General features: G+C 57.5%; 4 protein-coding genes across 4 annotated transcripts; all 4 read left to right on the top strand.

Moving 5' to 3' along the window:
- The first annotated feature begins 147 nt into the window (after positions 1-147).
- Positions 148-578, top strand: PRM2 (protamine 2). The gene is made up of 2 exons (XM_026520496.1): positions 148-424; positions 535-578. The coding sequence occupies exons 1-2, from the start codon at positions 148-150 to the stop codon at positions 576-578; spliced, it is 321 nt and encodes a 106-aa protein (XP_026376281.1).
- A 1,381-nt stretch (positions 579-1,959) lies between these two features.
- PRM3 (protamine 3) lies at positions 1,960-2,372 on the top strand. The gene has a single exon (XM_026520497.4). It carries the CDS (start codon positions 2,000-2,002, stop codon positions 2,291-2,293), a length of 294 nt encoding a protein of 97 aa, XP_026376282.1. The 5' UTR covers positions 1,960-1,999; the 3' UTR covers positions 2,294-2,372.
- A 3,339-nt stretch (positions 2,373-5,711) lies between these two features.
- Positions 5,712-7,021, top strand: TNP2 (transition protein 2). Its single transcript, XM_026520488.1, has 2 exons — positions 5,712-6,090; positions 7,005-7,021. The coding sequence occupies exons 1-2, from the start codon at positions 5,712-5,714 to the stop codon at positions 7,019-7,021; spliced, it is 396 nt and encodes a 131-aa protein (XP_026376273.1).
- Positions 7,022-17,152: 10,131 nt separating this feature from the next.
- SOCS1 (suppressor of cytokine signaling 1) lies at positions 17,153-22,291 on the top strand. The gene is made up of 2 exons (XM_044391562.3): positions 17,153-17,242; positions 17,786-22,291. The coding sequence occupies exon 2, from the start codon at positions 17,836-17,838 to the stop codon at positions 18,484-18,486; it is 651 nt and encodes a 216-aa protein (XP_044247497.2). The 5' UTR covers positions 17,153-17,242; positions 17,786-17,835; the 3' UTR covers positions 18,487-22,291.
- Positions 22,292-27,637: the final 5,346 nt, after the last annotated feature.

The raw sequence follows: 27,637 nt of genomic DNA, 5'->3' as shown, positions 1-27,637 counted from the left end.
GGGCCCCTTTATATACAAGTCCCCAAAGAGCCGCCAGCAGACCAGACCAACATTAACAGCAAGAGCAGGTGGGCAGGCCTCAGCCCTCCTCCCCCACCCCCACGGCCAGCTGCAGCCTCAGCCGAAGCCACCTGCCCCACCAGCACGATGGTCCGCTGCCGCGCGAGGAGTCCCAGCGAGTGTCCACCGCAGGGGCAGGGGCAGCAGGGGCAGGGGCAGCAGCAAGAGGGCCAGGAGCAGGAGCAGGAGCAGACGGTTAACCAGGAGGACGTCCCAGTGGAAGGAAGGACCCACAGGGACCGCTATCACTACCGGCACAGGCACTGCTCCCGCAGACGGCGGTACAGGGTCCACAGGCGGCGACGGCGCTCCTGCCAGAGGCGGCGCCGGAGACGCACCTGTAGACACCGGAGGCACCACAGAGGTCTGGCCAGTTCCCCCCGCCTGGGTGCACCTTGACCCCGGGACCCCCCCTCCCCCCCCCACCAAGCCCCAGCCCCATGGCCCTGTAACCCGAACTCTCTTCCCCAAAAGGCTCCAGAAGGGTCAGGAGGAGGAGATACAGAAGACGGCACTAAACCTTCCTGGGATGGAAATTAAGGAAAAGTCACCTGCCACGGAACCACCTCACGAGGCCACAGCCATCCCCCGGCATTGGATGCCCGACCCCCGAGTTTGCAAGGAGCCCACAACATCTTGACTAACATGAGCAAAAGTCATCTGCCAAATAAAGCTTGAGATAATAAACTTGGCTAAACTTGGCTGTCAGGGATTCCTTTACGCAAATGGCACAGATACGAGAGTAAACGTATAAACGACTAAATCCCATCCCACGCTGGCAGGTCACCCTGTGACACTGTGGGTGTCCTCCATCACCGAGAGCCAGGAGAGCCAGAGTTTCCTGCTTAATGAATATTCGAGGGTGCCGGGGAGCGGGGGGAAAGTGGGACTTGTACTGAGAAGGACAGCAGGTCTGGCATGCTCCAGCAAGAACAAGGCCAGCATGGAGGGAACCAAAGCCCCTTGATGGACTGAGTGAGGCCTTGTGCACCATCTGAGGCCCTGCATTACCACACGCTTATGCTCCCTCCGGAGGCTCCAGGACAGAATTTGTTCCTGCCTCTGGAGTGAAGCTCCTCCTAGTTTCCTCAGTGTTCTAATCTCTGCTTCTGTGAGCGCTACCTCTGCCTCTCTTAGAGACACACCTCTCTTATACGGGACTAGCCAGGCTAGTCTCCCCACCTGTGCAAGAGCCCCGGAGGGTCCGTATTGAGCTGACCACAGCCACCGAGGATTCGGGGCAGGAAATTCGCAGGAATCCATTTTCCATCCTAAGTGCTCAGGAAGGACTCCACCCTCCAATGCTGAAATTGTGTGGCACGGGTGTGTGTAAAGAGACCTGTGATCCCCAAACAGGAACGAATTAGTACGGTTTTCTTCAGTTTTCTAGGAACATCGCTTACACGTAGGGCACCTCCCCCACCGGCCCCCTCCCGGGCCCCAGCCCAGGGGCAGGAAACCAGACATTTCCAGCCCCTCCCCTCCCTCATGCCAACTCCCCCAAAGTAGCCACTATTCTGACCCTTCTTCACATACTGTCAACAGCTCTTTCGGGCTGGGTATTTCTGGAATGTGGGGAGGAGTCTGTGTGCTCTCCTGCTTCTAGAAATTCTATCCCCAACTGTCATCCCAGCTAAAAGGGGGCCTTTTGCCAGCACAAATGAGGCCTGGTGGAGGAGGTAACATGGCAAGGCAAGGCGGTCGGCCTGGAATTCTCTGTCCTGGCCTGCAGGTGGTGGGAGCACAGGGAGGTTGCTGGTGCCTGGGGTTTGAGTCAGGTGTTGGCCCAGAACTCGGGTATCCAAGGGTGGGGGTGGGGGTGGGCTCCAGGGCCCCTTTGTGATGTCGGCGCCCTGCCTGCTGTCCTCACAGCCCCTCCACGCCCTCCCCACCCCCAGTGGCCTTCCTGCCCAGTCTGGAGAGGCAGCCAGAGCAGACAATGGGTTCCCGTTGTGCCAAGCTCGGCACAGGCCACAGCCGGGGCCACGAATCCTCCATGAAGAAGCTTGTGGCCTGCGTGAGTCAGGATAACTTCTCCTTGTCGTCCGAGGGTGAGGAAGAGGAGGAGGGAGAGGAGGAGGAGGAGGAAGAGGAAGAGGAAGAGGAAGAAGAAGAGGAGCTCCCGGTGCAGGGCAAGCTGCTGTTGATGGAGTCCGAGCGGCAAGAGGAGGAGGGCGCTGAAGAAAATCCCGTGGCCCAGCAGAGCCCGGAGCCCAAGCAGACACACTCCTGACCCGTGACGGTGGCCCAGGAAGAGGGGCCTGCCAGTGTTCCAGCGAGAAGAACTTTCAGAAAAGAGTCAATAAAAAGTCTCCAAGGACTTCTGCTGTCCTGTGGTGTCACGAGTTCGTGTGTGTGTTCAGGGAGGCTGAAGGGCAGGAGTCCATGACCCTGATCCTGAGGTCCAGCCAGAAGTTCTCATGAGGCCCACCTCCCATGACTTCTCGCTGCCCGCCCCTGCTTCGGGGGGCTGGGAAATGTGGTAGCCCAGCTGGGAGTCAGCCAGTTCTCTCTGTGGGCGGCAGGGGAAGGGGGAAGAGTCCTGAGTCTGGGCAGATGCCAGCAGGAAGCACCCAGTGGGCCAGTGAGCAGGAGCTCAGCAGACCGGACTCCGATTTCTTTCTGCTAGCTGTGTGACCTTGAGCATGTCACTGTCTGTCTCTGAGCCTCAGCCTGCCCCTCCCTGTCGAAGGGTGAGATTGACTGCTACCCCGCAGGTTAGTCGTTTGGGAGAAGTAACCACAAGGGTGGGTGGGATGAGGCCTGGCACACAGGAAGTGCTGCTGGGGCTCACGGTGGCTGCACCTGCCACTCTGGTTTGGGGTCAGAGCATAGGGAGGGGTCTTGAGTCCTCTGCTATTATCCTCACACTCAAGGTGACCACCTGTGCCGCCCCCCCCCCAAGCCAGAGGCTCACTTCTGCCTTTATCAAGGGGTCCAGCTGCCACTGCCCTCATCACAGCAACGGACAGCAGGAACCCAGAGACACTGCCAGGTCCAAACACAGAATCGGGCCCTGCGTCGGCTTACTCTGGCCTTTGAGAAGCATCGGAATGCATCTGTGGCTATCCTGCCCTGGCTCCCTTGACCCTCCTCTTCCCAAAAGGAAGGACAAATGTGTTCTCCGCCCCTTCTTTTGGTGCCCCAAGCACCAGCCATCTGGGCCCGAGAAGGATCCTGATCAGGGCTGCTGGGGAGGGGGGTGGGGGGCAGTATTTCCAGGGGAGCCTCAGTTTCTTTGGGAGCTATACATGAGGGTAAGAGGGGGGCCCTGAGTTACTCGAGGGGGAGGCCACCACTGAGGCCTGCAGCAGGCCTAGGGCAGGTGTTGTCTAAAGGAAGGGGCCCTGCTGTGGCTTGCTGGGCCGGTTTGGTCCTTCTGTCCACCTGCCCAGTCATTTGCCAACATCTGTCGAGCCCCTGCTGTAAGCCAAGCACGATGGGCCCTGAGATTAATAAACACAGTCTCTGTCCCACAATGCACTCGAGGGTGGGGTTGCGGGGAGTCAGCCGTAGAGGGGTGGCAGGAGGGTAGGGGTTTGGGGGGGGAGAAGGTGGGAGGATGGGGGAGGGAGAATGGGGAGGGTGGAGGAGATGGTCCAGAGACCCAGAAAGGGTCTTCACAGAGTGGCCCAGCACCAAGCCCCCAACCAGCCCCACTGAGCCCACACAAGGCCGAGCCCTCAGAACAGAGCCACCCGCGCCTTCCGTAATCCCCATGGGTCCCTTTGTGACCGAAAGGTGGGACTAGAAGGGGCCAGACCTGGATTTGATTCCTGGCTCTGCCATTAGTTGTGGGATTCTGGGCTGGTCACTCACCCTCTCTGAGCCTGTCTCCCCTTTGTAAAATCTAACAAGCCCACCTACTTCCCGGGGCACTCATCTCTTAGGGCCGCTAGAACAAATGGTTACAATTTTGGTAGCTTAAACGGAAATGTATTCTGTCACAGCCTGGAGGCCAGAAATGTGAACTCAAGTCATCAGCAGGGCTCCACTCCCTCTGGAGGCCCTAGGGGAGCATCCTTCCCGCCTTGTCCAGCTGACAGTGGCCCCGGGCCTTCCTTGGCTTATGGCCACGTCACTCTAATCTTTGCCTCTCCCCCATGTGGTCTTTCCTCCCGTGTCTTGTCCCTCGTAAGGACACTTGTCACTGGATTTGGGTCCCACCTGGATAACCCAGGATGCTCTCAAGATCCTTACTTACATCTGCAAAGATCCTTTTTCCAAATATGCTCAGTGTGTCCAGGGCTTAGGACATGGATGTATCTTTGGGGGGCCACCACTCAGCCCACCACACAGGGCCACTGGGAGGTTGAGGGCAGAGCTGCCTAGACAGGGTGGGGCCCAGAGGCCAGCCACACAGGAAGTGCTCAGTCAACGAGAGCAGCGCTCACCATGACTGATGGGAAGTGCTTATTACTGACCTACAACAAAAGCAGATCATAGCAAAGCCCCAACGAGAGGCAAGGTTGTGCATGAGCAATAGAGAGAAGTAGAGGCTGGCTGGGGGGAGGGGAGAGGGAGTTCCATGGCAGGGGAGGAGTGGGAGGTACAGGCTGAGTGGCCAAGAGCTAAGCCCTTGCAAGGGCTTCAGCGGAGGAGTGGGGAGAGGTGGGCGGCTGTGGACGGAGCACCGGACAGCTCCGACAGGGCCATGTGCAAACGCAGGTGTGGGCTTTCTGCTCCAGGAGCTGGGAGGTCTGAGTGGGGCCGGGGTGATTCCAACTGTATGGCAGGGCTCCACCAGCAAGGAGGGGAGCAGGGTGGGCAGGTGGGAATCAGGAGAAAGGCAGGTTCGCAGGGGTGTCCTGGGGCACCTGAGGCTCAGAAGAAAACCACGAAGGAAGGAAAGCCATCCCTTTGTTGGATAAGGAAACCGAGCCTTGAAAACCAAAAGACTCTACCTAAGATTGGACATCAGTGCAAACTGGGGTTTGAACCCAGCTCTAAATCCCCTAGCTTTAAATCTTGCTGGGGAGGCGAGTTCACCAGGCCGAACCCAGGACCACCCATCAGTCTGCTGGTGACTCATCCAAGCCACTCAAGGCCCGCCCGCCTGCCTGGCTGTGCACTAGCCATGCACCTGATCAGCCCGCCACCCGGCCAGCCTGCTGCGCTGGGGTCAGAGAGGTACTCCTAGCTTCCACACCGTGTGGGGGGAATGAGGAGACGCACTGGGGATGCTTAGACAAAGGGTACTGAGCTCTTTCTGGGGGCTGGCCCTGACCCAACCACTGGACGTGGCTTCTCTCATTTAAATCATCCAACGTCCCAGGAGGCAGGCGTTCCTATTATCCCCGTTCTACAAAGACAGGGGAACCAGGACGTGGAGAGGTAAATGCCCAGGTGAGCGACCAGAGGCAAGGAAGCAGCAGATCTGGGACGTGGGCCCAGCTGCATCTGACCCAAGGTCCTCACTTTTAACCAGCAGATGGGACTTTCCCAGAGCGCCCCTGCAAGCAGCCCCACCCTGGGGTGAGGGTAAGGGTCAGGGGCTTTGTCCCGGCCTGACCACGTCTGTCACACCCCTGTGGCCTGTGCCATCACAATCGGCCCCAACTATATAACCAGGGGCCGTGGGACCTCTGTCAAGCTGGGTGTGCTGGAAGAGGAGGAGGAGGCGGCCTCTGCCCCTCCAAGCGTGGCCTCCCATGGACACCAAGACACAGAGCCTTCCCAACACCCACACCCAGCCCCATAGCAACTCTCGGCCGCAGAGCCACACCTGCAGCCCGTGCACCTGCAGCTCCCACTGCCAAACTTGCAGCCAGAGCTGCGCCCGGAGCCAGAGTTGCAGCCGGAGCCGAAGCTCCAGCCAGAGCCCGACTGGCCACCAGAGCCAGAGTCCGCACCCCAGCCCGCCACCGAGGCACCGAAAGCATACCATGCACTCCCACCACTGTCCCCCGCGGCCCACCACCCATTCCTGCAGCTACCCCAAGAACAGAAAGAATTTGGAAGGAAAGGTGAACAAGAGGAAGGTGGCCAAGAGGAGCCAGCAGGTGTATAAAACAAAGAGGCGGAGCTCAGGTATCTTTCAAGCAGGCAGGGAAGGGCCACAGGGCTGCCCCCCAAGCAATGGGGAACAGCCCAGCCGGACTGTAGGGGTAGCGAGGCGAAGGCCGTGTGAGCACAGAGGAGCACAGCAAAGGCGACGAGGGAGGAGAAACTCTTGGCAGTTGTACGGGTGATGCACTGATGGACTAGTTCTTGAAATAAACTGGGAGGATGGACAGATGGCAGATTAGCTAGATGGAAGCACGGATGGGGGGATGAGAAGCTAGATGGGCAAGTCATTTAAGGTTGATTGGCAGAGGGATGGGTGACAGAAGGATTAGGAGTTTGCTTGAGGGAGGGAGGGATGAAACGTATTAGTGGAATGACTGGAAAGCGAACCGGATGTTGCACGGTAGGGTAAATCGGATTGATGCTCTCATGGGGTAACAAACTAGTCGGCTGAACCAATGGTTGTGGTCAGATTGGTTGGACATGGTAAGAAGCTGAATTGGCTGGACATAGTTGGACAGAGGAAGGTAGGAGTGTTGATGGGAGGATGGCCGAGTTGGTTAAACAATGATTGGCTAGGCGGGTGGATGATCAGAATAGTGGATGGATTGACGGGGAGACGAGCTGACCGGATGGTTAACTGGGTGGGTGAATGCACCAATGGAAGCCTAGATGTGTGGACAGACTGAATGGGCAGCCCGGATATAGTTTAATAATGAAGTCCTGTTGGATAAATGGATGGACTGCGTGAACTCATGGATGGACGGGTGATAAGTGGGACAAATGGATGGATTCACAGAGGATCCTTTTGATCTTGACAGTCTAAGCTCTAACCACATGCCCCATATTTAGTTACAAATGAGCAGTCCAAAAGCCAAGGAAGTATGTGCATGAGGCATGCCACTATTAAAGGACCCTTTCCCATTCCCATCCCTCAGGGCGGAAATACAACTGAGACGGCACCCCACGGCTTGTTCCTGTGTTGGTTTCACCCAAATAAACGCCATCTCGCGCGGAATACGAGAAGGAAGTCCACCTTTTTGCAGGAACATGTTACTACAGTGATTTCTATGCAACATTGATTAAAGCTTGTACACTGGATGACTATACCTTGCGTGGGCATTTTGATTTCACTAAAGGGCTCACGTGTCTGGGGGCCTGGTAGTGTTTGGGGGCCTGGCATGGAAGCTGGAAGCAGGGAAGAGGCTGTATAAGGAGCAGGGGTGTGGCTCGTGACGGGACCTTGTCAGAGTGTCCAGAGCCAATGCCAGCCCAGGAGCAGAAACGAAGGCGGGCTGGAGACTCCCAAGGAGCCTTCGAAGCAGATGGGCAGCCCTCGCTGGGGCAGAGCCTTCCTTTGCCCTCTACACTCCCACCCTGGCACACACGAGTGGGCGCGCGTGCACACACACACACACACACGGGATGCCCACAGGCCCCCACCCTGTTCATGGGACCCACAGGCAATAGACAGGTGGGAATGTGCACTGTGAAGTCCAGACCGCCCTGAGTTTGAATCCTGGCTGCTGTTTCCCTGCGGTGACATGAGGCTGCTGATCCACCTCTCTGAACCTCTCTTGTTCCAACACACTTTCACTGAGGGACCAAGTACGATCTGGCACTGTGCCAGGCACTGGGAACGCCGAGGGCACACAAGGCCCGGTCCAGAGAAGGACACACAGACACGGAAACCCAAGATCTGCTACTCAACAGCTGTATCAAGGGAGAAAGGCCATAGTGCAGAGCAACTGTGCACCTGGTTAGAGCATTCTGGGCCAAAGCAAGAGCATGTGCAAAGGCGCCGAGGGGGGGAAGAGCTTCGGGCGTTCCCCGCACAGGATATGCAGGTGGTGGGACAGGAGGTGGGGGAGTGCCAGGCGGGGGCTGGGCCAGGCAGGGATTTGCACAGGGAGCTTGGCCATTATATTTGGTGCGATTAAGTCACAGGAGGGTCTGACAATGGGGCAAGTGACAGGGTTCTGTGTACTTTTAAAGATGGTGCTAGCTGCTGTGTGGAGACTGGACACGACGAAGAGCCGTTGGCAGGGTGGGGCCAGCAGAGAGGGCACGGTGGCCCGGACTGGAGCACTGATATCAAGGGAACACTTCAGTCTTCTCATCTGTAAAATGGGTGCTCTTGCTGGACGGCGGGGAGGGCTCAAAGAGGTGGCAGGTGTGAGGGGGCGTGAGGGCCGGGCACTCTACACGCAGTAGGCACTGTACGATCTGTATGGCGTCAAGTACCGGAGGGCGGGAATGGCTAAGGCCCCGTGTAAATCACCTTCCAGCCCCGAAGCCTCTTGGGGTCGGACCCAAGTTCCCAGCGAGGGGAATTCAACTCCCCCGAGACCCCGCTCCTGCCTAACGGGGTAACCCAGCACCGCCCCGGGCACATGATGCTTGGTGCTCCCTTCCGTGGCTCATGTGGCATGGAGCACAGGGAGGTGGGCGGGTGTGGAAAGGGTGGGGGTGTCTGCAGTGGAGGGAAAGGGACTAGACAAGGAGCCTCAGGGGAAGGGGGTCCTCTCATCACCTATGTATCGACCTGAAACTAATATCCTGGCGGTCGTCAGTCACAGGGAGTCGGATCTGAGCTCCGATGCATGTGCCCCACGTGATAGCAGGAAGTGCAGGGTCTCCTACAAGGGCTCTGCTGTGCGACCTTAACGAGGCATTTTCCCTCTCTGTGCGCCTCTCTCATCTCCCAAGGTGTCGCTGGAGGGGGATTCCCTGAGATGATATGCACACGTGAGCATCCAGCACAGGGCCTGGTACACGGTCCGCGCCTCCTGGGTCCCTCTCCTCCCCTCGCGGCAGGGAAACGCTCCGGGTGGGCGTCATGCACCCATGAGAGGATGTGGGGAAGGGCCCAAGCAGGCTGAGGAAATTACCACATTCTGGGCACCTACGAGGCGCCAGATGCTTTGACATAAATGTTTCCACTGAATCCACACACCTAAGGCAGGAGGCATCACTGCTCCCACTTTATAGACGAAGAAGCTGAGACTCAGAGGTGGACTAGTTTGGTAAGGTCAGCTAGAGGGCAGGTCTGAGGTCAGACATTCATGCTTTGCCCAAAACCACCCGGTTTCCTAGTAAAAATGTAAGGCCGAAGGGGCACCTGAGTGGCTCAGTTGGTTAAGCCCCCGACTCCTAATTTCAGCTCGATCTCAGGGTCGTGAGTTCAAGCCTCCTGCAGGCTCCATGCCCAGCGTGGAGCCTACTTATAAAAAATAATAAGTAAATAGTAAGGCCAGATTATGCCATGATAGTCACTGACACCTCAGGGCAAAAGCGTCTGGGAAGTCCTTCTGGGGAGCACATTTTGAGGGAGCAGGTGGAGACAAAGGGTCAGAAGAGAAGGTCAGGGACTTCGAGCCCTACTCATCAAAGGACCTCCCTATTCCCTGGACAGTGTCCTTCGATAATATGATCACTGAAGGCAGGAGGTCTTCTACTGTGGAGACAGGATCTCTCTAATAAAGGAAGTCAGCTGGGAAGCAGACAGGCTGGGTCACAGGGACCCATCCTTAACCTCACAGCTCCCTGACACCAACACTCAGGAAAAAGGTACACAAACACACACAGATAACCACCAGTCACCGAGACAAAGGAATCACCATTCAAGCCCACTCAGACACGGAGAGCTGGGTTTACATGTGGACTCCTAAACACACACATGTACACACACACACACACACACACACACACACACGCCCCTCTACACACAGGCGGGCTCTCACACACCTCCCCTCCCACACTGAAACACGCCAGCAGGTGCTCACAGGCACACAACCCCCTCTCGTACTCAGTCACCCGAGGACAAGAGGAAAAACATTAAACCACACATTCAATCTTTCACTTGTTTGGTTTCGTGTGGGGAGGCAATAGTTTGGGGGCAAGTCTGCTGGAAACCCAAATTCAGGAAACAGAAACAGATGCTAAATGCAGCCACCGACAAGCCGCGTAGATTCTGAAAGCAACCTGCCTCTCCTTCCGGGGGGAGAGAGAGTCATTTGGGTGGGATATCGGTGGGGCGGGGGGGCTGAGAAATAGTGGGACACAGCCTCGCCTGTGGTGGGACCGCCTGCCCGACTGCCTGGGGGCCTGCCATTCCCATGGGCCCTCGTGGTCACTCAGGGGACCCGGCGGTCCTGGGGGCGGTGGATGAAGATCCGGAGAGCCTGCAGATCCCTGGCTGAGATGTCCATCTGAGGGACGATTCGGGAGGAAAAACGGCTCCCACTCTTCAGCCCTAAAGACCCAGATTTCATTCCCAGCTCTCTCACTCCCTCGCTCACTGGACGACCCCAGGCCTGTCTCTCGACCTCTCTGAGGCTTATTTGCATCTCATGCTCTGTGAAGAGGTCCAAGGGGCCCCCTGATCTGGATTGCTCTATCCCCAGCACTCAGCAGGGTGCCTGGTACGTAGGAGGAGCTCGGTGAACATTTGGCCACTCGATCAAAGAATGAGCAGGCGTTAGAGCAACAGGGAGAGGCCAGCTGTGTACCCACCGCACGGGCATAAATGGAAAAGGGTAGGTTATGGCAAGCACCGGCGAGGGTGCAGGGGAGCCGATACGGTCGATGCGGCTGCTGAGGGGGTAATCGTGCTTGGGCACGTTGGCGAGCAATTGGGTATCTATTAACATTTAAAGCGTGCAGTGTGTTGGGGCGCGTGGCTGACTCCACCGGTTAACTGCATTTCTGCTCAGGTCATGATCTCGGGGTTGTGGGTTCGAGCCCCGCGTCAGATTCCAAGCTGAGTGTGGAGCTTGCTTGGGATTCCCTGTCTCCCTGTCCCTCGGCCTCCCTGCACCCCCTCGCTCATGCATGCATTCTCTTTCTCTTTAAAAAAAAAAAAAGTATGCAAAGTGTTTCTCACACGCAGGTACCAAGAGCCAAAAACTGGAAAACAACCCATGTGTCCATCCACAGGGGTTGGCTGTGCGAGGAATACCACCCGGTTTTTTAAAACAATGGGGTTGATCGCTTTAGCCAGATCACCAGCAGTGAAAAGAGCAAGATGGGGAAAGATGTATCATTTGCGGAGGAAAAGAGTCTATACAGAGCGACACCGTATTTCTATGGGGGCAAAGGGAGCCGTGTGAGGACGTGGGAGAAGATCTGCAAACACAGAGGCGGTGCTCGCCGTTGCGTCTGGGCAGGGGAAGTGCTTTAATTTTAATTTCATACGAGGAAATGAAAAATAAATTAAGGAGAAAAAAAAGGAACGAGCGTCCGTGAAGTATCCAGTAGGTGCTTAGCAAAGTTTTGCTGACTCTGAAAAGAGACCGTGAGAGGAATGTTGTCTATTACCTCGGTGACTACAGAGCAGTCTGGGCTTGCCCGTCTAGACAAGGTGGCCCAGAAGGTGGTCCCCAGAGGGACTCGCCACTGAGGGGCAGGGAAACCCAAGGCCAGCGCATGGCCGTCCCCCAGCCCAGCCACTGCCTCTAAACCGTTCCCGCTCACCTTAGCCTCATCTCCCGCCACCGGCCGCTCGGGCGCTCAAACGTGCGGCTCCGGGCCTTCACCTGTGCTGTGCTCGGCCAGGAGCACACTCCCTTCTTGCCCCTCGGCAAGACCCACTCGTTCTTTAAGACTCAGGGCCGAGGGTCACCTCCTCCCAGAGCCTGCTCAGGGTCCTGCCGGCTTGGGACCTCTTCTGCGCCAGCAGACCCCGGGCTTCCCAGGCCTGGGCCACTGCCAAGCCTCCTGCTGTGTGTGTGCGCCCGGAAACGAGATGCTTCCTCAACCCGAGAACCGGGACCGATTCAAGCTCTTGTCATGGGGCCCGACACCTGCAGCAGCTTTCTCACGGCGAGCGGCCCCGGAGCTGAGGGCTCGTCAGCTGAGCCCTGACCCTCGATGGCCCTGGCCTGCTGGAGGTCATGCGTCTAGTGTCATAGCTTCTCTGCTCTCTGTCAACCGCCATTACTTCTTGCTGGGGCGGCTCACTCCTAATTTGCCATGTACGCGCTACGGCAGGGCGGGGGCCCGACCGGCTTGTTAGGATAGTGCGGAAACACAGAATGAACAGGCTCCGAGCGAGGTCCTGAGGGATTTACTGATGAAAAAGGCACTGGGCCTGCCACGCTGGGAGTTTGTGGGACTGCTCTTGGGGCCACTGGACTAAGTGCACTCGCCTAAAGCCACCGTGCTGGTGGAGCTGGTGGGAGGAGCTGGGCCTGGAACCAGGTCTGTCTGGACTCCACAACCAGTGCTCTCGGAAATCCTCTTTCCTGCCCCTCCACTGCTCTCCGGAAGCTGGTCGATCCCTACTGCACGTAACCTCTGACCCATCTTTTCACCTGTCGCACGGGGATAATGGGCCTGCGGGGAGGTTCTTATCAAGTCTCCCCAGGACCAGGAGGAATCATCCTATCTATCATCACTTTGGAGGCATCACTCCTGGCCGTTTGGCCTCCTCTGCCCTAAAGGAGAACTTTCTCCTTGCACTCAAGTGCCCCCAGTGGCACGCACCTTCCCTGGGACACACAATCATTCCTGTTCATGGGACGGGCTTTGCCCATGTTCTACCCCACACAACAAGGCAGCCTCTCCAGACGGAGGCCCCTGGGCAGGACTCGGCCTCCCCAAAACACCTGTTCCGAGTTCCACCGGCTCCCCGAGCAGTGCTCTCTCCTGCAGTTGTCCCAGCTGTCCCTCGGAACTGGCTTTGCACCCATTTCAGGGGATAGTATGGTGACACCCCGGTGGGTCAAGGGCAGTCGTGAGGTGTCGCAAGACCTCTACTATGAGTCGTTGTGGCTCAAGCCCCAGCTGTCTGGAAGGTCAGCAGCCAGAGGGCTCTTTCCATGCCCAATCCTATAGTGTTTCCCGGGCCTTAAGGACTGTCTCTAGCCCTTCCCACTTCCCAGCAAGGCCCTGCCTGATAGAATGGACCCCCGCCAACCGCTATGCCTCACCCCTGCGCTCACCCCCTTGCTCTCTACACCAGTGCCACACTCCTCTCTCTGGTCCTCATTCCCACCATAGGGCCTTTGCACGAGCTGCTTTCTCTGCCTGAAGTTCTCTTTAGCCCGCTTTAAGAAAGACCACAATTCTATCATCATCCAAAAGGCTTTCTCCGACTGCCTGATCTCACTCCTGCCCAAGCCCACAAACCCCTCGTCGCTCCCCTTTCTCCGTGTTTATTCCCCCACAGTACTGACCACAATCTGAAACAATCATGTGAATTCACTGCCTCCTCTATGCTTGAAGAGCCCTGAGTTCCCAGCGCCTGGCAGACAGTAGGCACTCAACAAATCCCCACCGAATCAACCCTGAAGGAGGGAAATCGGTGCATTATTACCCCATCTCGCAGAGGACAAAACTGAGGCACGCAGGAACTAAGAAGCTTGCCCCAGGCCACGTGCTTAAGGGACAGATTTCAAGCCAGACTCCACGCTGTAAGCCCTGCTGCTTGGGGCTCCCAGAGGCACAGACACCCATGGGAAGCTCGGCGGGCCCACATGTTAGACGTGGCCAGGACAGAGGAGCACGGGGACAGAAGACAGTTTCAGCATTGCGTGTCCTGGCCAGGAGCGGCTTTTCCCAGCAGAACATTGCCAAAGCGGGAAAGAGCAACTGAAACACCGACCCCTCTGTGCCAGGATTTTGATTCCCCATGGCTGCGGGCTGGGCCCCTAGTTTCTAGGCTGCCCAGTGGGAAGAGGAACACGCTGTGGACAGGGGGCAGTCCCAACTGCCCCATGACAAGCCGCTTGTGCTAAGCCCTTGCTCTGTGCCTGGCACTCTGCTCTGGGCTTTGCATGCAGTGCTGGTCGGTGAGGTACAAAACTTCCAGGGACCGTTTTCCAGATGGGGCAAACAGGGCCCAGAGAGGGCAAGCTGTTTGCCTAAGGTCACACAGCTGGCAAGCAGCAGGCACGGAGTCTGAACGCAGCCCACTCTTGCCGTGACTTCCTGTGAGCCTAGTACCAGTCTAGGGAGAGCCAGACGTTCATCAATCAGCATATTTCCTTTTTCCTTCTGGCATCTGGATGCGGTTTCATTCTGAACTCAGGACTTGAGAAAATGAAACCAAAGGCACAGTAACTGTCACTGTCGGCGGTGAGGAGAACCCACGTGTGCTCAGTGACTTCCGCCTGACTTGCCACGGCTTTCGCAACCAGGAGCTGGTCAGCGGGGCAGAGGGGGCCAGGCCCACCGTACAGGCAAGGTCACAGACAAGATCACGGACACTCAGAGTCACAAAGGGCGAGGTGGAGGCTTGGATGCCAAGACCTGGGGTTGCCTCCGGCTCGTAAATGAGAGGGAAGCCGGTGGAGCTGTCCCCACTCCTCCTCCCAAGGCAGGCTCCAGATACAAATGAATCTCTGATTTCTTTGGCATCTACTGTTTTTTCTAGCAGACAGACCAGGATTTGAGATCACCAGGAACTGGCGGGGGGAGGGAGTTTACAGCACGATGGACAGGGCGAAAACTTTACAGGTCTGATATCCTAGACAGGAATCTCAGCTCTGTTCCTTCTGAGCTGTGTGCACCCAGGCAAGTGAGTCCCCTTTTGAGCCTCAGTTTCTCTACCTGTAAAATGGACAAATTGGATCATTGTGCCAATCCAATGATCTAAGGACCATAAAGCATTGAGCACACAGTCAGCTTAGGTCAATACATCACAGGTATCAGTAAATGCAATGAAGGAGGGGGCTCCACACAGGCACGGGTGGGAGTGTGACAGCAAGGGGAGGCTGTGAGAAGGGGGCCCCAGTCCCATGCAAAGGGGTGACTCTCCCATGTAGCAATGGAAGCTGTCAATGGGGGTTAGCGGGGCATACGGACCGTCAGCTATTTATAGATTTCCCTCTGCCCAGAGGCCTGCCAAGGAGATGTGCTGGCAGGAAGACAAGCCTTGTAGGAGCCAGCCCCGCCTGCTGGCCTTCTCTGGGCCTGGACCACCGCCCCCAGCTCCAGTGAGGGGGAGGTGCTACCCTTCCCCACTGCTAGCATCCAGGGGCCTGGTCTACCCCCACGAAACTCTGCCCATGCCTTCTCTGGCCTGTGTTAGGGCTTCTAGGATGGGCCTGAGGGATGAAGCCACATGGTCACGGGCTCCAGCATGCTGCCACACTCACAGGCACCCTTAGAGGAACAACAGCAAAATCAGACACCTGCTGAATGTTTGCTCAGACCAGGGACTGGTCTAAGCACTTGACCCATAATCACTCATTTTAATCCCTGTCGCCAGGAAGGAGGTGCGATGGTTTTTTCTGTATCACAGACAAAGAAACCAAGGCAGAGGGGTTAATTACATGCTCAGAGTCACAGGGCTAGAGAGATGTATGGCTGAACTGGAATCCAGGTAATCGGGGTCCAAGGTCTGGCTTTTAACCACTATATTTTATTTTATTCATTACCCACCATAGGGCACAGAACCAGCAAGTGCTCTGGAGTGCCCACAGCACCTGACCTCTGACACATGCATGCCTCTCCATCCCCTCTCCCACCTCCCTGCACGCACGCACGTACACACACGCATTCACACACTCAACCCAGGACGACACCAATGGCCAACACCAGCTTCTGCCAGCACGAATCCAGGGAGCTGATGGGGTCCTAAGCAAGGCTGGCTCTGGGCCACCCCCCTATGTTCAAGAGGAGACACAGGCAGCCTAGGGCCAGGGAAGGAAAGCGCCAAGCTGTCGGGCAGGAGGACCGGGCACCCATCAGGACTTCAGAGAGAGAGGCCTGGGATGCAGCCTGAGAGCAGCCCGTAGAGGGCAGTGTGTGCCAGTGTGAGGCAGCTAGCCAAGCCCCCAGCCTGGCTGGTCTTCTGTGTAACCCCAGATGACACTGAGACTACCCACTCTCTAGTCCCACCCTCATTTGTTCTTTTTTTCCTTCAAAAATACAAGTACCCGCCAGGCACCTAAGGCGTGCCTTGCCACAGCAGACAGGATCACTGTATCACACGTGGGAACCTACAAATTAAAGCCGGCACCATCAAGACCCCATGGTCCCAAGCACGAGGTAGGAGTGCCAGGTGGGGGCAGATACTTGACCCAGCAGCTGCAGGGGACTCTATAAGGTCCCCTTGGAGGAGAGGAGGGCAGGCCAGGAAAAGTTAAAGTAGCTTTTTGGAATCACCACATCAATGAACCGTCTTTTCACTGGGCTCCAAAGTGCTTTGGAGGTGCCCAGCCATTCCTCTCCCCAAAATAAGAGAGGAGGGCATGCTCGTCCAGAGCTCTCCAGCTGCCAGTCGCTGCAGATTACAGCCCTTCTCCAGGGCCTCAGTTTCTCCAGATGCTCCCCCGCAGGGAGGGCAAGCCAAGACTGCCGGGGACCTTGATGGCCCCGCCCGGTTTCCGAGGAACTCGGATCCGCAGTCGAGGCGCCCTTCTCGTGCATCCGAAGGGTTCCTCCGAAGCCTGTGGTCAGGCCACCGCTTCCTGGGAAGCCCAAGCCAAGACCAGGGACAGCGACAGGCTAGAAGGGGTGTGGGGGCAGCCGCCTGAGGGTTCAGGGCTGCGGGGAGTGGGGGGGGGGGGTGCAGGCGACTGAGGGAGCAGCCCCGAGGGGTCCGGTCGGACGCCGGATCTGCAAGCAGGACCCCAAAGTCGGGTGGGGAGGGGTCTGACTCGAGGAGGGCAGAGGACAGATCTACCAGAGACGGGCACTGAGGCACCTGGCGGGCGGGGGAGAGGGGTGTGTCAGGGCCAGTCCAGAATATCCTAAAGGGCTTGACTGCAGAAATCCGAGACCTAGGGTAGTAGTGGGGGCACAGGTGGGGACTCCAGGTACGGAGGGGGCATCCGAGTGACAGCGGGTCGAGGGCCGGGACCAGAGCCCTTGATGCAGGGGTCCTAGGACGAGTGTGAGGCTGGATCGGGGGGACCCCCCCCCCCGGGAAGGGTCCCCAAGTGTGTGGAAAAGGTCGAGCTCTCGACGCGCGCCACCGCGGAAAAAGAAACCGAAAGTGGCGCGGAAGGGCGGGGCCTGCGGGGGGTGGAGCCTGCGGGGGGGCGGGACCGCCACAGCCGGCGGGCCACACCTCCGGGCCAGTTTAAAAGACTGGTGCAGGGGCGGGCGCGGAGCAGAGCGAGCTGCGGCCGTGGCAGCTGCACGGCTCCCGGCCCCGGAGCATGCGCGAGAGCCGCCCCGGAGCCCCCCGCCGCCCCGCCCGCGGCGCCCCGCGCCCCGCCGCCAGGTGAGCCGGGCACTGGGCAAAGAAGCGGGAGGGAGAGGGGAGGACAGGACATAGGAAAGGACGGCCGGGTGTCGGGCCGGCCTGGGGGGCTGCGTGATGGGGTCGCGGCCGCCACGCCCCTGGCCCCCGGCGGCCCCACCCTGGCAGCCCCCAGTGCGCGGGCTGCCCGCAGCGCAGCTTTTCTGTCTTTGCCCAAATCGCCCGGACGAGGCGCCAGTCCCCGGCCTGGCCAGCAGGCGGCGGCCACGGGGCGGCGAGCCGAGGGCGGGGTGGCCGGAGTCGGGGCCGGTTTCTCCCCGCACCTCTCTCCACGCCCCCCTCTTACCCTAACTCCGAGCGAGCCGGAGGCCGGACTGCGCCCCGGCCGGGCCCCCACCCTCCTGGAGGGGCTTCACGGACGGGGAGGCCCATTTTCTAGGTGAGCCCGCTGAGGCTCGCGGGGGCCGCGCCGACTCGGTCGTGCGCCCTCGGCCCTTTCAGGTCGGCTCCCCCACCTGCCCGGGGCCGGCCCGACTCTCGGCTCACCGCCCGTGTCTCCCCCAGCGCACCCCCGGACGCTATGGCCCACCCCTCCGGCTGGCCCCGCGTGTAGGATGGTAGCACACAACCAGGTGGCAGCCGACAATGCAATCTCCACGGCAGCAGAGTCCCGACGGCGGCCAGAGCCTTCTTCGTCTTCGTCTTCGTCCTCGTCCCCGGCGGCGCCCGCGGCCCCCGCGCGCCCGCGGCCCTGCCCGGCGGTCCCGGCCCCGGCCCCCGGCGACACGCACTTCCGCACGTTCCGCTCGCACGCCGAGTACCGGCGCATCACCCGGGCCAGCGCGCTCCTCGACGCCTGCGGCTTCTACTGGGGGCCCCTGAGCGTGCACGGGGCGCACGAGCGGCTGCGCGCCGAGCCCGTGGGCACCTTCCTGGTGCGCGACAGCCGCCAGCGGAACTGCTTCTTCGCCCTCAGCGTGAAGATGGCCTCGGGCCCCACGAGCATCCGCGTGCACTTCCAGGCCGGCCGCTTCCACCTGGACGGCAGCCGCGAGAGCTTCGACTGCCTCTTCGAGCTGCTGGAGCACTACGTGGCGGCGCCGCGCCGCATGCTCGGGGCCCCGCTGCGCCAGCGCCGCGTGCGGCCGCTGCAGGAGCTGTGTCGCCAGCGCATCGTGGCCACCGTGGGCCGCGAGAACCTGGCGCGCATCCCCCTCAACCCCGTCCTCCGCGACTACTTAAGCTCCTTTCCCTTCCAAATCTGACCGGCCGCGCACGCAGCATTAACTCGGGCTCGTTTTTATTTCGTATTATTAATTATTATTTCCCTGGAACCACGTGGGTGCCCTCCCCACCTGGGTTGGAGGGAGCGGGGCGTGGGGGCGAGGCGCCTCCCCCTCTCCCCTGGAGACGAGGCCGCAGACCCCCTCCTCATCTCTTGGGGGGGTGCCCCCCCCTCCTGGTGCTCCCTCTGGGTCCCCCTGGTCGTTGTAGCAGCTTAACTTAACTGTATCTGGGGCCAGGACCTGAATTTGTACCTCCTACCTCTTCATGTTTACATATACCCAGTATATTTGCACAAACCAGGGGTTGGGGGAGGGTCTCTGGCTTTATTTTTCTGCTGTGCAGAATCCTATTTTATATTTTTTACAACCAGTTTAGGTAATAAACTTTGTTATGAAAGTTTTTTTTAAGAAAAAAAAAAAAACAGGTTTCTAGAGCGTGTGCTTTTGCTCAGGGGATTCCCTTGGTTGTGAACGGGTCCAGGGCTGAAGGGTCCTATGACCGACTTGTGTGGCTGGAGGTGGAGTGGGACCCATGTTCTGGGGCTGGGAAACCTGGCAGTTCCCAGTGGGGAGGGACGGGGAGAGGAACAGCCAGTCCAGCCTTGGTATTTTGTGTAGGGTAAAATGGCAGCTGGTGTTGGAGCACTTAATGTGTGCTGAACCTCTTCTGTGTTCTGCGGGCTTAAATTAGACAACCCTCCAAAGCAAGGCTTCTATCCTCATTTTTTTTACAGAAGAGAGAACCAAGGCAGGGGTACATTTGCCTGTGGCCATTCCTGTGTCAGAGAACACACTGGGGCCTTTTTTGGCTGTCCAGCCAGAATCTGTTTGAAATGGATGACAGAGAGGAAACTTCTTTCATTCTGTGACCACAGCACCTTCCAGGAAGAAGGTGGGGGTGGGGTGGGGGCTTGATGAGTTTTTGGAAGGAGTGGCACATTCTGAAACTCGGCCTGAGAGAGACAGATTTCAGACGGGATGGGGATCCAGGGCTGGGCCTGACTTCATCCTTCCTGTCCCGTTCTCTCTCGTGTACTTTTTGGTGAACACACCACTTGGAGCCAGAAAAACGCTCTGCGGTCTGTGGTGGCAGGAGGGCCCCGCTAGCGGCCTTGGGCAATTCCCTTTGCCTCTCAGGGCCTCAGTGTCTACCTCTAAAATGGGTTTGCTGGAGGAGGTGGTTGCCGTGCATGGCGGGTGAGGAGAAGCTCTTAGCAGGCGGGGGAGGGGAAGGTGTCTTCAGGCCACTTTGGGGCTGGCCCACATCGCCAGAAAGTGCCCATGACACGGCCTCTATGGCTACCCCTGTGTCCGTGGCCTGACAGACAAGCCATGCTGGCAACCCAGGGCTGGGCGGCCACACCCGGTGAATCGAGTCACTTTCGGGTGTAGGGGGAAACAGCCTCATGGACATGTTGCACTTCATTTTTAGAAGTTGGACTGGCCCTCAGCAGCCTTGGACATGCTGCTGATGGAGTGTCCTAATATTTAATAATACCTTTCAGGCTTGAAAGTGCAACATAAAATTAACTTGATAGAGAACTGGAACAGCCCAGGCCTGTCTTGGGGATTAAATAGGTTCCAGGCCTCAAGGTTAAGGATGGCCGGGAGAGATTTAGGATCTCAGAGAGCTTTGGCAATTGCATCCTTTAATAAGGTGGGGTGGGAGTGAGGGAGGTGACGTCTTCTCTCTGTGCCTCTAAGGAGCGACTGCTTTTCTCTTCACCACCTCCCTGCCCCTTGTTCACTGCTGTGTGGATCAAGTCCTGTCCTTCTCCTGACCTTCCCTGTCTCCCCCCCTCCCCCCACCAGCTTGGGTACTGCCTGGAGAAACGGAAAAATCCAAGAAGGCACTGCTTGGGCATACCGCAGACACTTAGGGAGTGCTTACTGTATACAGGGTCCTGTTTAATCCTCCCAGCCGGCCTGTGAGTGAGAAACCTCTCTCACCCATTCTACAGAGAGGAAAACTGAGGCTCACGAGAGGCAAAGTAGGGCACACAATAAGCGGCGCAACCAGATTTTCAAACTTAGTACTGTTTCGGAGACTGGGTACCACTAGGCCACACGGCCTCCTAGCGAGGGCCTAAGGAGTAGCCGCAGCCGGCATTTATAAAGAGCATTACCGTGCAGGAGCCGTTCCAGCCCCTCCTACCTATATGGAAACACTCAACCTTTCCCCCCAGCCCTGTGATTTGGGTACTGTTAACATCCCCATTTCACAGATAAGGAAACAGGTCCTCATCTAAAGAGAAACAAATGTGTTTACAATATTTTCAGGGCTGTTTCATCCTTCCAAAAAATTTTCAAAAATTACATCCTCACTGCAGAAACCCATTCCCCTTCTAAAACCTGGAGCGGGACGGCTAAGAATAAAGGCTCCCTGGATCACATCCCCCAGAGCTGGCCCCTTCTCTTTGGGCGCCTTTTTTTTTTTTTCTAAATCTATACTCACATATGTACAGTGACCTAAAGTGACCTAAAAGCCCCCGGAGCCGCGCTCCGCCCCGTGAGACTGAGTTCTTGTGCACACACCCGGCCGCAGAGGAAAAGCACTGGGGGGGGGGGGGGGGAGGGGCAGCAGAGAAGCCGTGTGTGCCATGCGGCTTCCCTGGTGGTGCAGATGCTGTCTCAAACCTCAGCTTCATGATTCAGCAGCACTGACGTCAATTTACAAGAATGAAAAGTGAGAGGAGGGTTGGTGCGCGGCGGGGGCAGGGTCGGGGGCCCAGGTGTGGCTGAGGTATCCTCCCCGCGGAGAGCGGGGGAGCTAGGCATCGTGGGGCAGGCAGAAAGTGGGAAAGCAGCAGCTCTGGGGCCTGATGGGGGAACAGGTGCGGGAACGGCCTTGGACCTGCACCCAAGCCGCCCCTGGGCTGGGCACTCGGATCCCCATTTTAGAGATGAGGAAGTGGAGGCTCAGAGAAGTAGAGCCAGTCACTCAGGGTCACACAGCTCAAAAGCGACAGCCAAGACTCACCCCAGGTCCGTCCCACTCTAAAGGGAACTGCTTTCTTACACAGTGGAGGAGGAATCCCGTGAAAACACATATTCATAGGTCTCACCTCCACCTGCTTGACGGTCCCAAGCTTATGGGCAGAACCCTTACGCAGCCCCCCCCCAACCCCAGGCACGAGGAGAGCTGAGCCTTTTGCTGGGGTGGTGCACAGAAGCTGGCGAGACATCAGGGCTCCGTGATAGCTGAGCTCCATACAACACACATTTCCCGAGCATCTATGTTCCAGGCATTGCTCTGAGCGCAAAGGATCCAGGAATGAACGGTCCCTGCTCTCGTGGCATTCACATCCGGACATCCAGGGCCTCGGACAGTAATTAACATTGTAGGAAACTAAAGGACCCAGAACGTTCCCAGTAGGGACAGCGCTTGGATTAGAGCTCAACAAGGTGGCTGGACAGTGGGGTGGGACTCGGTTAGAAAGAAAGGTCAGGGGGCGCCTGGGTGGCACAGCGGTTAAGCGTCTGCCTTCCACTCAGGGCGTGATCCCAGCGTTATGGGATCGAGCCCCACATCAGGCTCCTCCACTATGAGCCTGTTTCTTCCTCTCCCACTCCCCCTGCTTGTGTTCCCTCTCTCGCTGGCTGTCTCTATCTCTGTCCAATAAATAAATAAAATCTTAAAGAAAAAAAAAAGAAAGAAAGAAAGGTCAGGAAGCCTCCTCCGAGGTGACACTGAAATCATGCCTGGAATGACCGGAGGAGCCGGACCCAGACACCATGTTCCAGGCCCAGGGAGCCGCAAGTGCAAAGGCCATCTTGGGTTGGGAACCAGTTGGGCCCGCTGCAGAGCAAAGGCTGGTGGAGCTGGAAGGGACGCAGTGGAGGCAAATGTGGGAGGGGAGGAGGGATGGGTGGGCAGAGGCAGGAGCCCTGTAGGCTGTGGTAATGACAGGGCATTGGAAGTGTATTGGGGAGTATGGGGTGACCTGATCCATTCTGTGTTGTGACCAGACCCTCTGGCTAAGGCAGGGAGGCCCGGGGAGATGGCCTTAGGATTCTTGCCTTCTGTGCCGACTGGGGAATGGGATGGGATGGGAGCTTATTCTTAACCACACCCCTCAGCTCTGGCCAGTCAGACGAGGCAGGGACAGCCACAGGACCTGCCTGGCCCAGCGCTGGGACGGAGTCTGGACCAGGTCTGGAGTGGCCAGCCCTGGGCAGGCCTAAGTCAGAAACCCTAAGCCTGGATCTAACAGAGCCCCAGGGCATGGCCCGCCAGGCCCCGTGAGGGGCTTCTTGGAGAGCCGGCCACCTGTGCGGGGCAGAGCCGGCCTCAACTTTGGGGAACGACATTCAGCACCCGGAAGGAGGTGGCTTGGGCCTCTACCACCATCACCCGGACACTCCTGAGGTCTCAACACGGACGCGGCCTGATTCTGGAGGGCCTCAAGGTCCTGCAGAGAGCGCAGTTTCCAAGGACGCCAATTCACACAGGGACAATGGTGCTAGCAGTGGGCGCTCAAACTGCCCCTCCCAATCGTGCTCTTGCCCCCCACCCCCCGACCTGCTGGCAGACAACCTTCATGGGAAATGTGGGTTCCACGCTCGCCAATGACGGCATCTCCCTGGTACTAACCTCCGCCCCACCCCCCACACATACCCCTTGTGGGGTCGGCAGCCACAGTCCTCCAACGCTCCCGCTGTGCTCGGGAGGAAGCCCCCCTCCCGCAAGGACTCGTGAGGCCCGCGGGTGCCACCCCCCCCTACCCCACCGCCCGCTTGTCCGGCCTCAGCACTCACCGCTCCCTCCTGCCACCGGGCCTTTGCACAGGCCAGGCCACTCCTGGCACGTCGTGGGTGGTGTTTCCCAGCCTGGGAAAGGTCTGGTCCAAGGTCCAAGGGCTCCGAAGGACTCCAAGCTCAGGGCAGCGCCACGTGTGCCACGGGCGGCGCATGCCCATGGCCGCCACGTGCCGCGCACCCATGACGTCACCGCCCCGCCCTCACCTGCAGGCAATGGACTCCAAGCAGGTTCTGTGCGCGGAGCTCTTCGCCTCCGCTTGGTCCTAACGCCGCCCTGTGTGTGCCGCACGCTGGCCGTGTTGGGGCTTCCAGGGCCCTAGCCATACCCCTGAGGCCCAGAGGGTTCGTGTCCTAAGGATCTCGGGGCCCAGAAAGCCCTTCCACCCGATCCCAGTCCACACCGAGCCTTGCCCGCCCCAACTCACCCAGCCCTTAGGTGCTGAACACTCTCTTCCTCACGAATAGCTGTACCCACCCCGTGGGTGAAATTCAGTAAAGGGGTGCTATAAAGGACTTAACACACGATAGTATCCAATAATTGGGACCTGCCCTCTCTGCTTCTTGATTCTTGCATTTCTACTATTTAAAAATAATGCCATTTACTAAGCACCTCCTGGGTGCTAATACTTCATTCACCCAGGCTGCCTTGCAAAGAGACATGCTCAGAAAGGCGAAGGGATTGCCCCCCGTGGGTGTTTAAATAGCCAAGGCACTCTGACTGCAGGTGCTCGACGCCCAAGCCTATGATCTTATCCACAGCAATGCTCAACAGTTCGTATGTCTATGCCTCGTTTCTGCCACTTAGAACCAGCCTGGGGGACACTCAGAGCCACAGAACAGCCAGGGCTCAGAGCATCTCACTTGTCTGTCCTTTCCCCACAGCACAGGCTGCGGAAGCAAGAGAGGCGGTGGGTTGGTAACGTCTGTGCAAAGCCACATCAGGATCCAGCCTAGGAGAATGGCCAGGACCACCTGGTCAGAAGGGACCCTGGTGAGCAGCTCTGGGGCAGCCCTGGCAGCTGGTAGGGGGCCATGGATGCAAATGAGGATGAGTAAGGACAGGGATGCTATGAGCCAAATAGCTGGATCCCGTGCAAGAGCAGGGCTGGGAGGGTGACATTCAGGGCTGGCCCCACCTGGGGGCCTGCTGGGACCTGTGTCGTGAGACATGTACTCCCTACCACACCTGGGTGCATCCGAGAAGCACAGCCAGAAGTATGATGAAGCAGAGGAGGGCACATGGCCCGTATAAGTCAGCCTTGGAGGGCCCCTCCCCACCCATGTTTTGCTCTGGGAGGCGGCTTGGAGGAGCAGAGAGAGCCAGGCCCCAGGACCTGGGTTCGAGTCCTGCCTCTGTCTGTGGCCTCATCCAGACAATGAAAATTAAACTCAGACCCCCTCTGCCCTGTTTCACAGGGCCATGAGGATCAATGATTCAATACAAATGGAAACAAAATGGATCGCCACCCAGTTATAGAAATTACAACAATTCCTTATTATTTTGCATCCGAGAGACTGCCCAGGCGTATGTGAATCAGCATAGGCATGACGTCAGGCAGACCTGGTTGTATTCTCAGCTAGCCATGCATGAAGAACAGCGGTGGCTCCCAGCTCACCCACGTCAATTGTTCACTGCATGCTAGACATCGTTGTATGTAATCCATGCACAGTATCTCATTTAATCCTTGCAAGAACCCTAGGAAACAGGGATAATTATTATCATCCTCATTTTGCAGATGAGGCAATTGAGCGCAGAGAGGTTAAACAGAGTGCCCAGGGTCACACAGCAGGCAGCAGCGGAGGCCAGGGCATTCGAACGCGGGCAACCAAGTTTACAACCATTTCCTCATTTGAAGCTCCAGGCCGGAGTAGCCAAGCTGTCAGGCACTGGAGATCCTCTTGTATGGTCTTTGCCAGACCTATCCAGCTTCCAGCTGTTCTGTTATTCGATTATTATCTCCTTCAAATCGAGTCACTCCGTTTCCTTAAGTGAGCTCTATTTAAAGGGAAGTGTATCATTGCTACACAGGGAAAGCCAGCAAGAGTGAGCCCTGAAAAAATGTAGTGCAGTCCCAACGCGTTTATGTTCCAGCTGCATCTTGGTGCCTCGCTCTGCTATGAGAGGTCCACTCTGTGTTTGGTTGGGAGGGAGGGAGAGAGGGAGGGAGGAGGGGGAGAGTCAAGCGTCAGAGAGGTTCAGAGAGGTGCACAGGGCACAACAGCACCCATCTCAGACCTTCTGGACTGCAGCGGAAAGATTCCGAGAGGATGCAAAGAAGAACTCGCTGTTTCACGGCAGGGGCGTGGGGGAGAAGGTTCTATGTTTTATAAAAATGTTCCTGTGTCCCACTGGAGATCATCGTCCAGAGAGCCTTGGGGACCCCCATCCCCCACCAGGGACACACGACCCCGCGTGGATGCCTGATGTGCGGCCCAGGGAAGCAGTGCTTTCACTGACTCTGAGTCTTAGTGAAATGGGGTAAATGTCTGCATCTCAAAGGGTCCGGAGGCAGGAAAGGCCAGGCTGTAAAGGATCCAGCACAGAGCGGAAGGTAGTAAGAGGCGGGAGCCAGCAGGCAGGCTGGCCCCGTGTCAGAGGACTCTGAAAGTGAAACCCCGGCATGCCCAGCCTGGGCACCTCGGTGCCATCTGTCTCATCTCTGTCCTCTGGGCTAGGCTGGTGACAGGAAGGGCCGCAGTTCCTGGAAGGTGAGTCAAAGCGAAACTACCTCAGGTCCAGCCAGGTGGGCAGGGGTATGGGGACGGGGGCGGGGTGGGGTGGGGGGAGGCACGCTTGAGCCTCCAAGCGGGATTCGAGATGGGGAAGCTGAGGCTGGAGATGTGGGCGCCAGGCCCGTCTACAGGCACGAGGAGGGAGTCAGGCATGATTGCCCACAGTGCAGATTCGATCAGCTCCCAGTCCTGGTCACACGCACCCTGAGCTCCCAGTGCCAGTGAGTATTCGTCTTAGCTGCCCCGTATCTAGCACTTTCTAGGAAGGTACCAGTATAGTCTCATTTTACAGACAAGGCAACTGAGGCCAGGAGAGGTTAAGCTCCCTGTCTAGGACCTCACAGGTGGCAAAAGACGTAAAGGCAGTATTTGAACCAAGTAAGATGATTCCACAGCACCCCAGTGGCTCCCAACTGCTAGATCCTAAGATATGACCCCTGCCCCATGGGATTTCAGGTCCCTCACCACCTGGCCCCAAGGTACATTCCTAGTCCCACATCGTGCCCCTTCACATTCCCCATCTGCTTTTGTCATCCCCAATTTCTCATCGTTTCTTAGGCCTTTTGAGCAACCTGAGAAGCCTCTGATGTTTCTCTTGCTCCCTTTTCACTTGGCAAACTCCTACTCGACCTTCAAAGCCCGACTTGGTCCTCACCTCCCCCAGGAATTCCTCCTTGATTCTGCGGGGCCACCACTGCCTTTGTTCCTGCCTCCGTTAAAGCCCACGTCAGAGTGCGGAGAGTTTTGCTCTGTCTTCTAGACCACGAGTGCCAGAAAGGCAGGGTACTTGTTAGCTGTGTGATACAAGCAAGTTACTTAGTCTCTCTGTGCCTCAGTTTCCCCATTATTATCATGGCTATCTCTCAGGACTGTTAGGGGAGAAATGCTTTAGTATCTGTAAAGTGTTTACAAGCATGCCTAGCAGAAACAAAGTTCTCTAGAAATGTAATAACACTCCCATGGGAGTAACACTCCCACGCTATATGTTGGGTACGAGACTGGCAGAAATTCTCTTACGTGTTTATTTCAGTGTGCATTAGGAGAAAAAATATATCACATCAAACATGAGATGTGATGACTGGTATCACCTGAGACAACCCTAAAGTAGGTATTTAGATTTTTAAAAAGTCGGGTGAGGGGCATTTGTTTAGAAAATGTGGTAAACATTTTCTTAGGTGAATGGTGGAGTTTGGGGAATGCAGGGCGAAGAAAAGAAAAGAAAATGAGAGAGACAGAGACGGGAAGGGGCCGGAGAGATGGGGAGGGGCTAGAGAGACTGGGGAGGGGCCAGAGCTGGGGGGAGAGGCCAGAGAGATGGGGGAGGGGCTAGAGAGCTGGGGGAGGGGCTAGAGAGAGGAGGAAAGGGATGGAGACTGAAGCAGAGAGAAGGAGGGAGACAGACATGGAGCCACAAAGAGAAGGGGAGAGGAGGGACGGGGGAGGAGAGAGGAAAGATGAGAAGAAAAAAAAAGGAAGGAAAGAGAACAGAAAGGGCCTAAGAATAAAAGAAAGGAGCCTTGGAAGGATGGGTGAATGAGTGAAAGAGTGGGTGAAGAGGTCAATAATCCACGGCATGTATAAAACAGAGGGCGAACAAACGAAGAAGGGAAGGCATTGGTGGCCCAGCAGGGTGGCA

Source organism: Ursus arctos, unplaced genomic scaffold (assembly GCF_023065955.2).
Source record: "Ursus arctos isolate Adak ecotype North America unplaced genomic scaffold, UrsArc2.0 scaffold_2, whole genome shotgun sequence".
NCBI lineage: Eukaryota > Metazoa > Chordata > Mammalia > Carnivora > Ursidae > Ursus > Ursus arctos.
The sequence above is the reverse complement of the archived record's forward strand: the minus strand, read 5'-3'. Positions and strand labels throughout refer to the sequence as shown.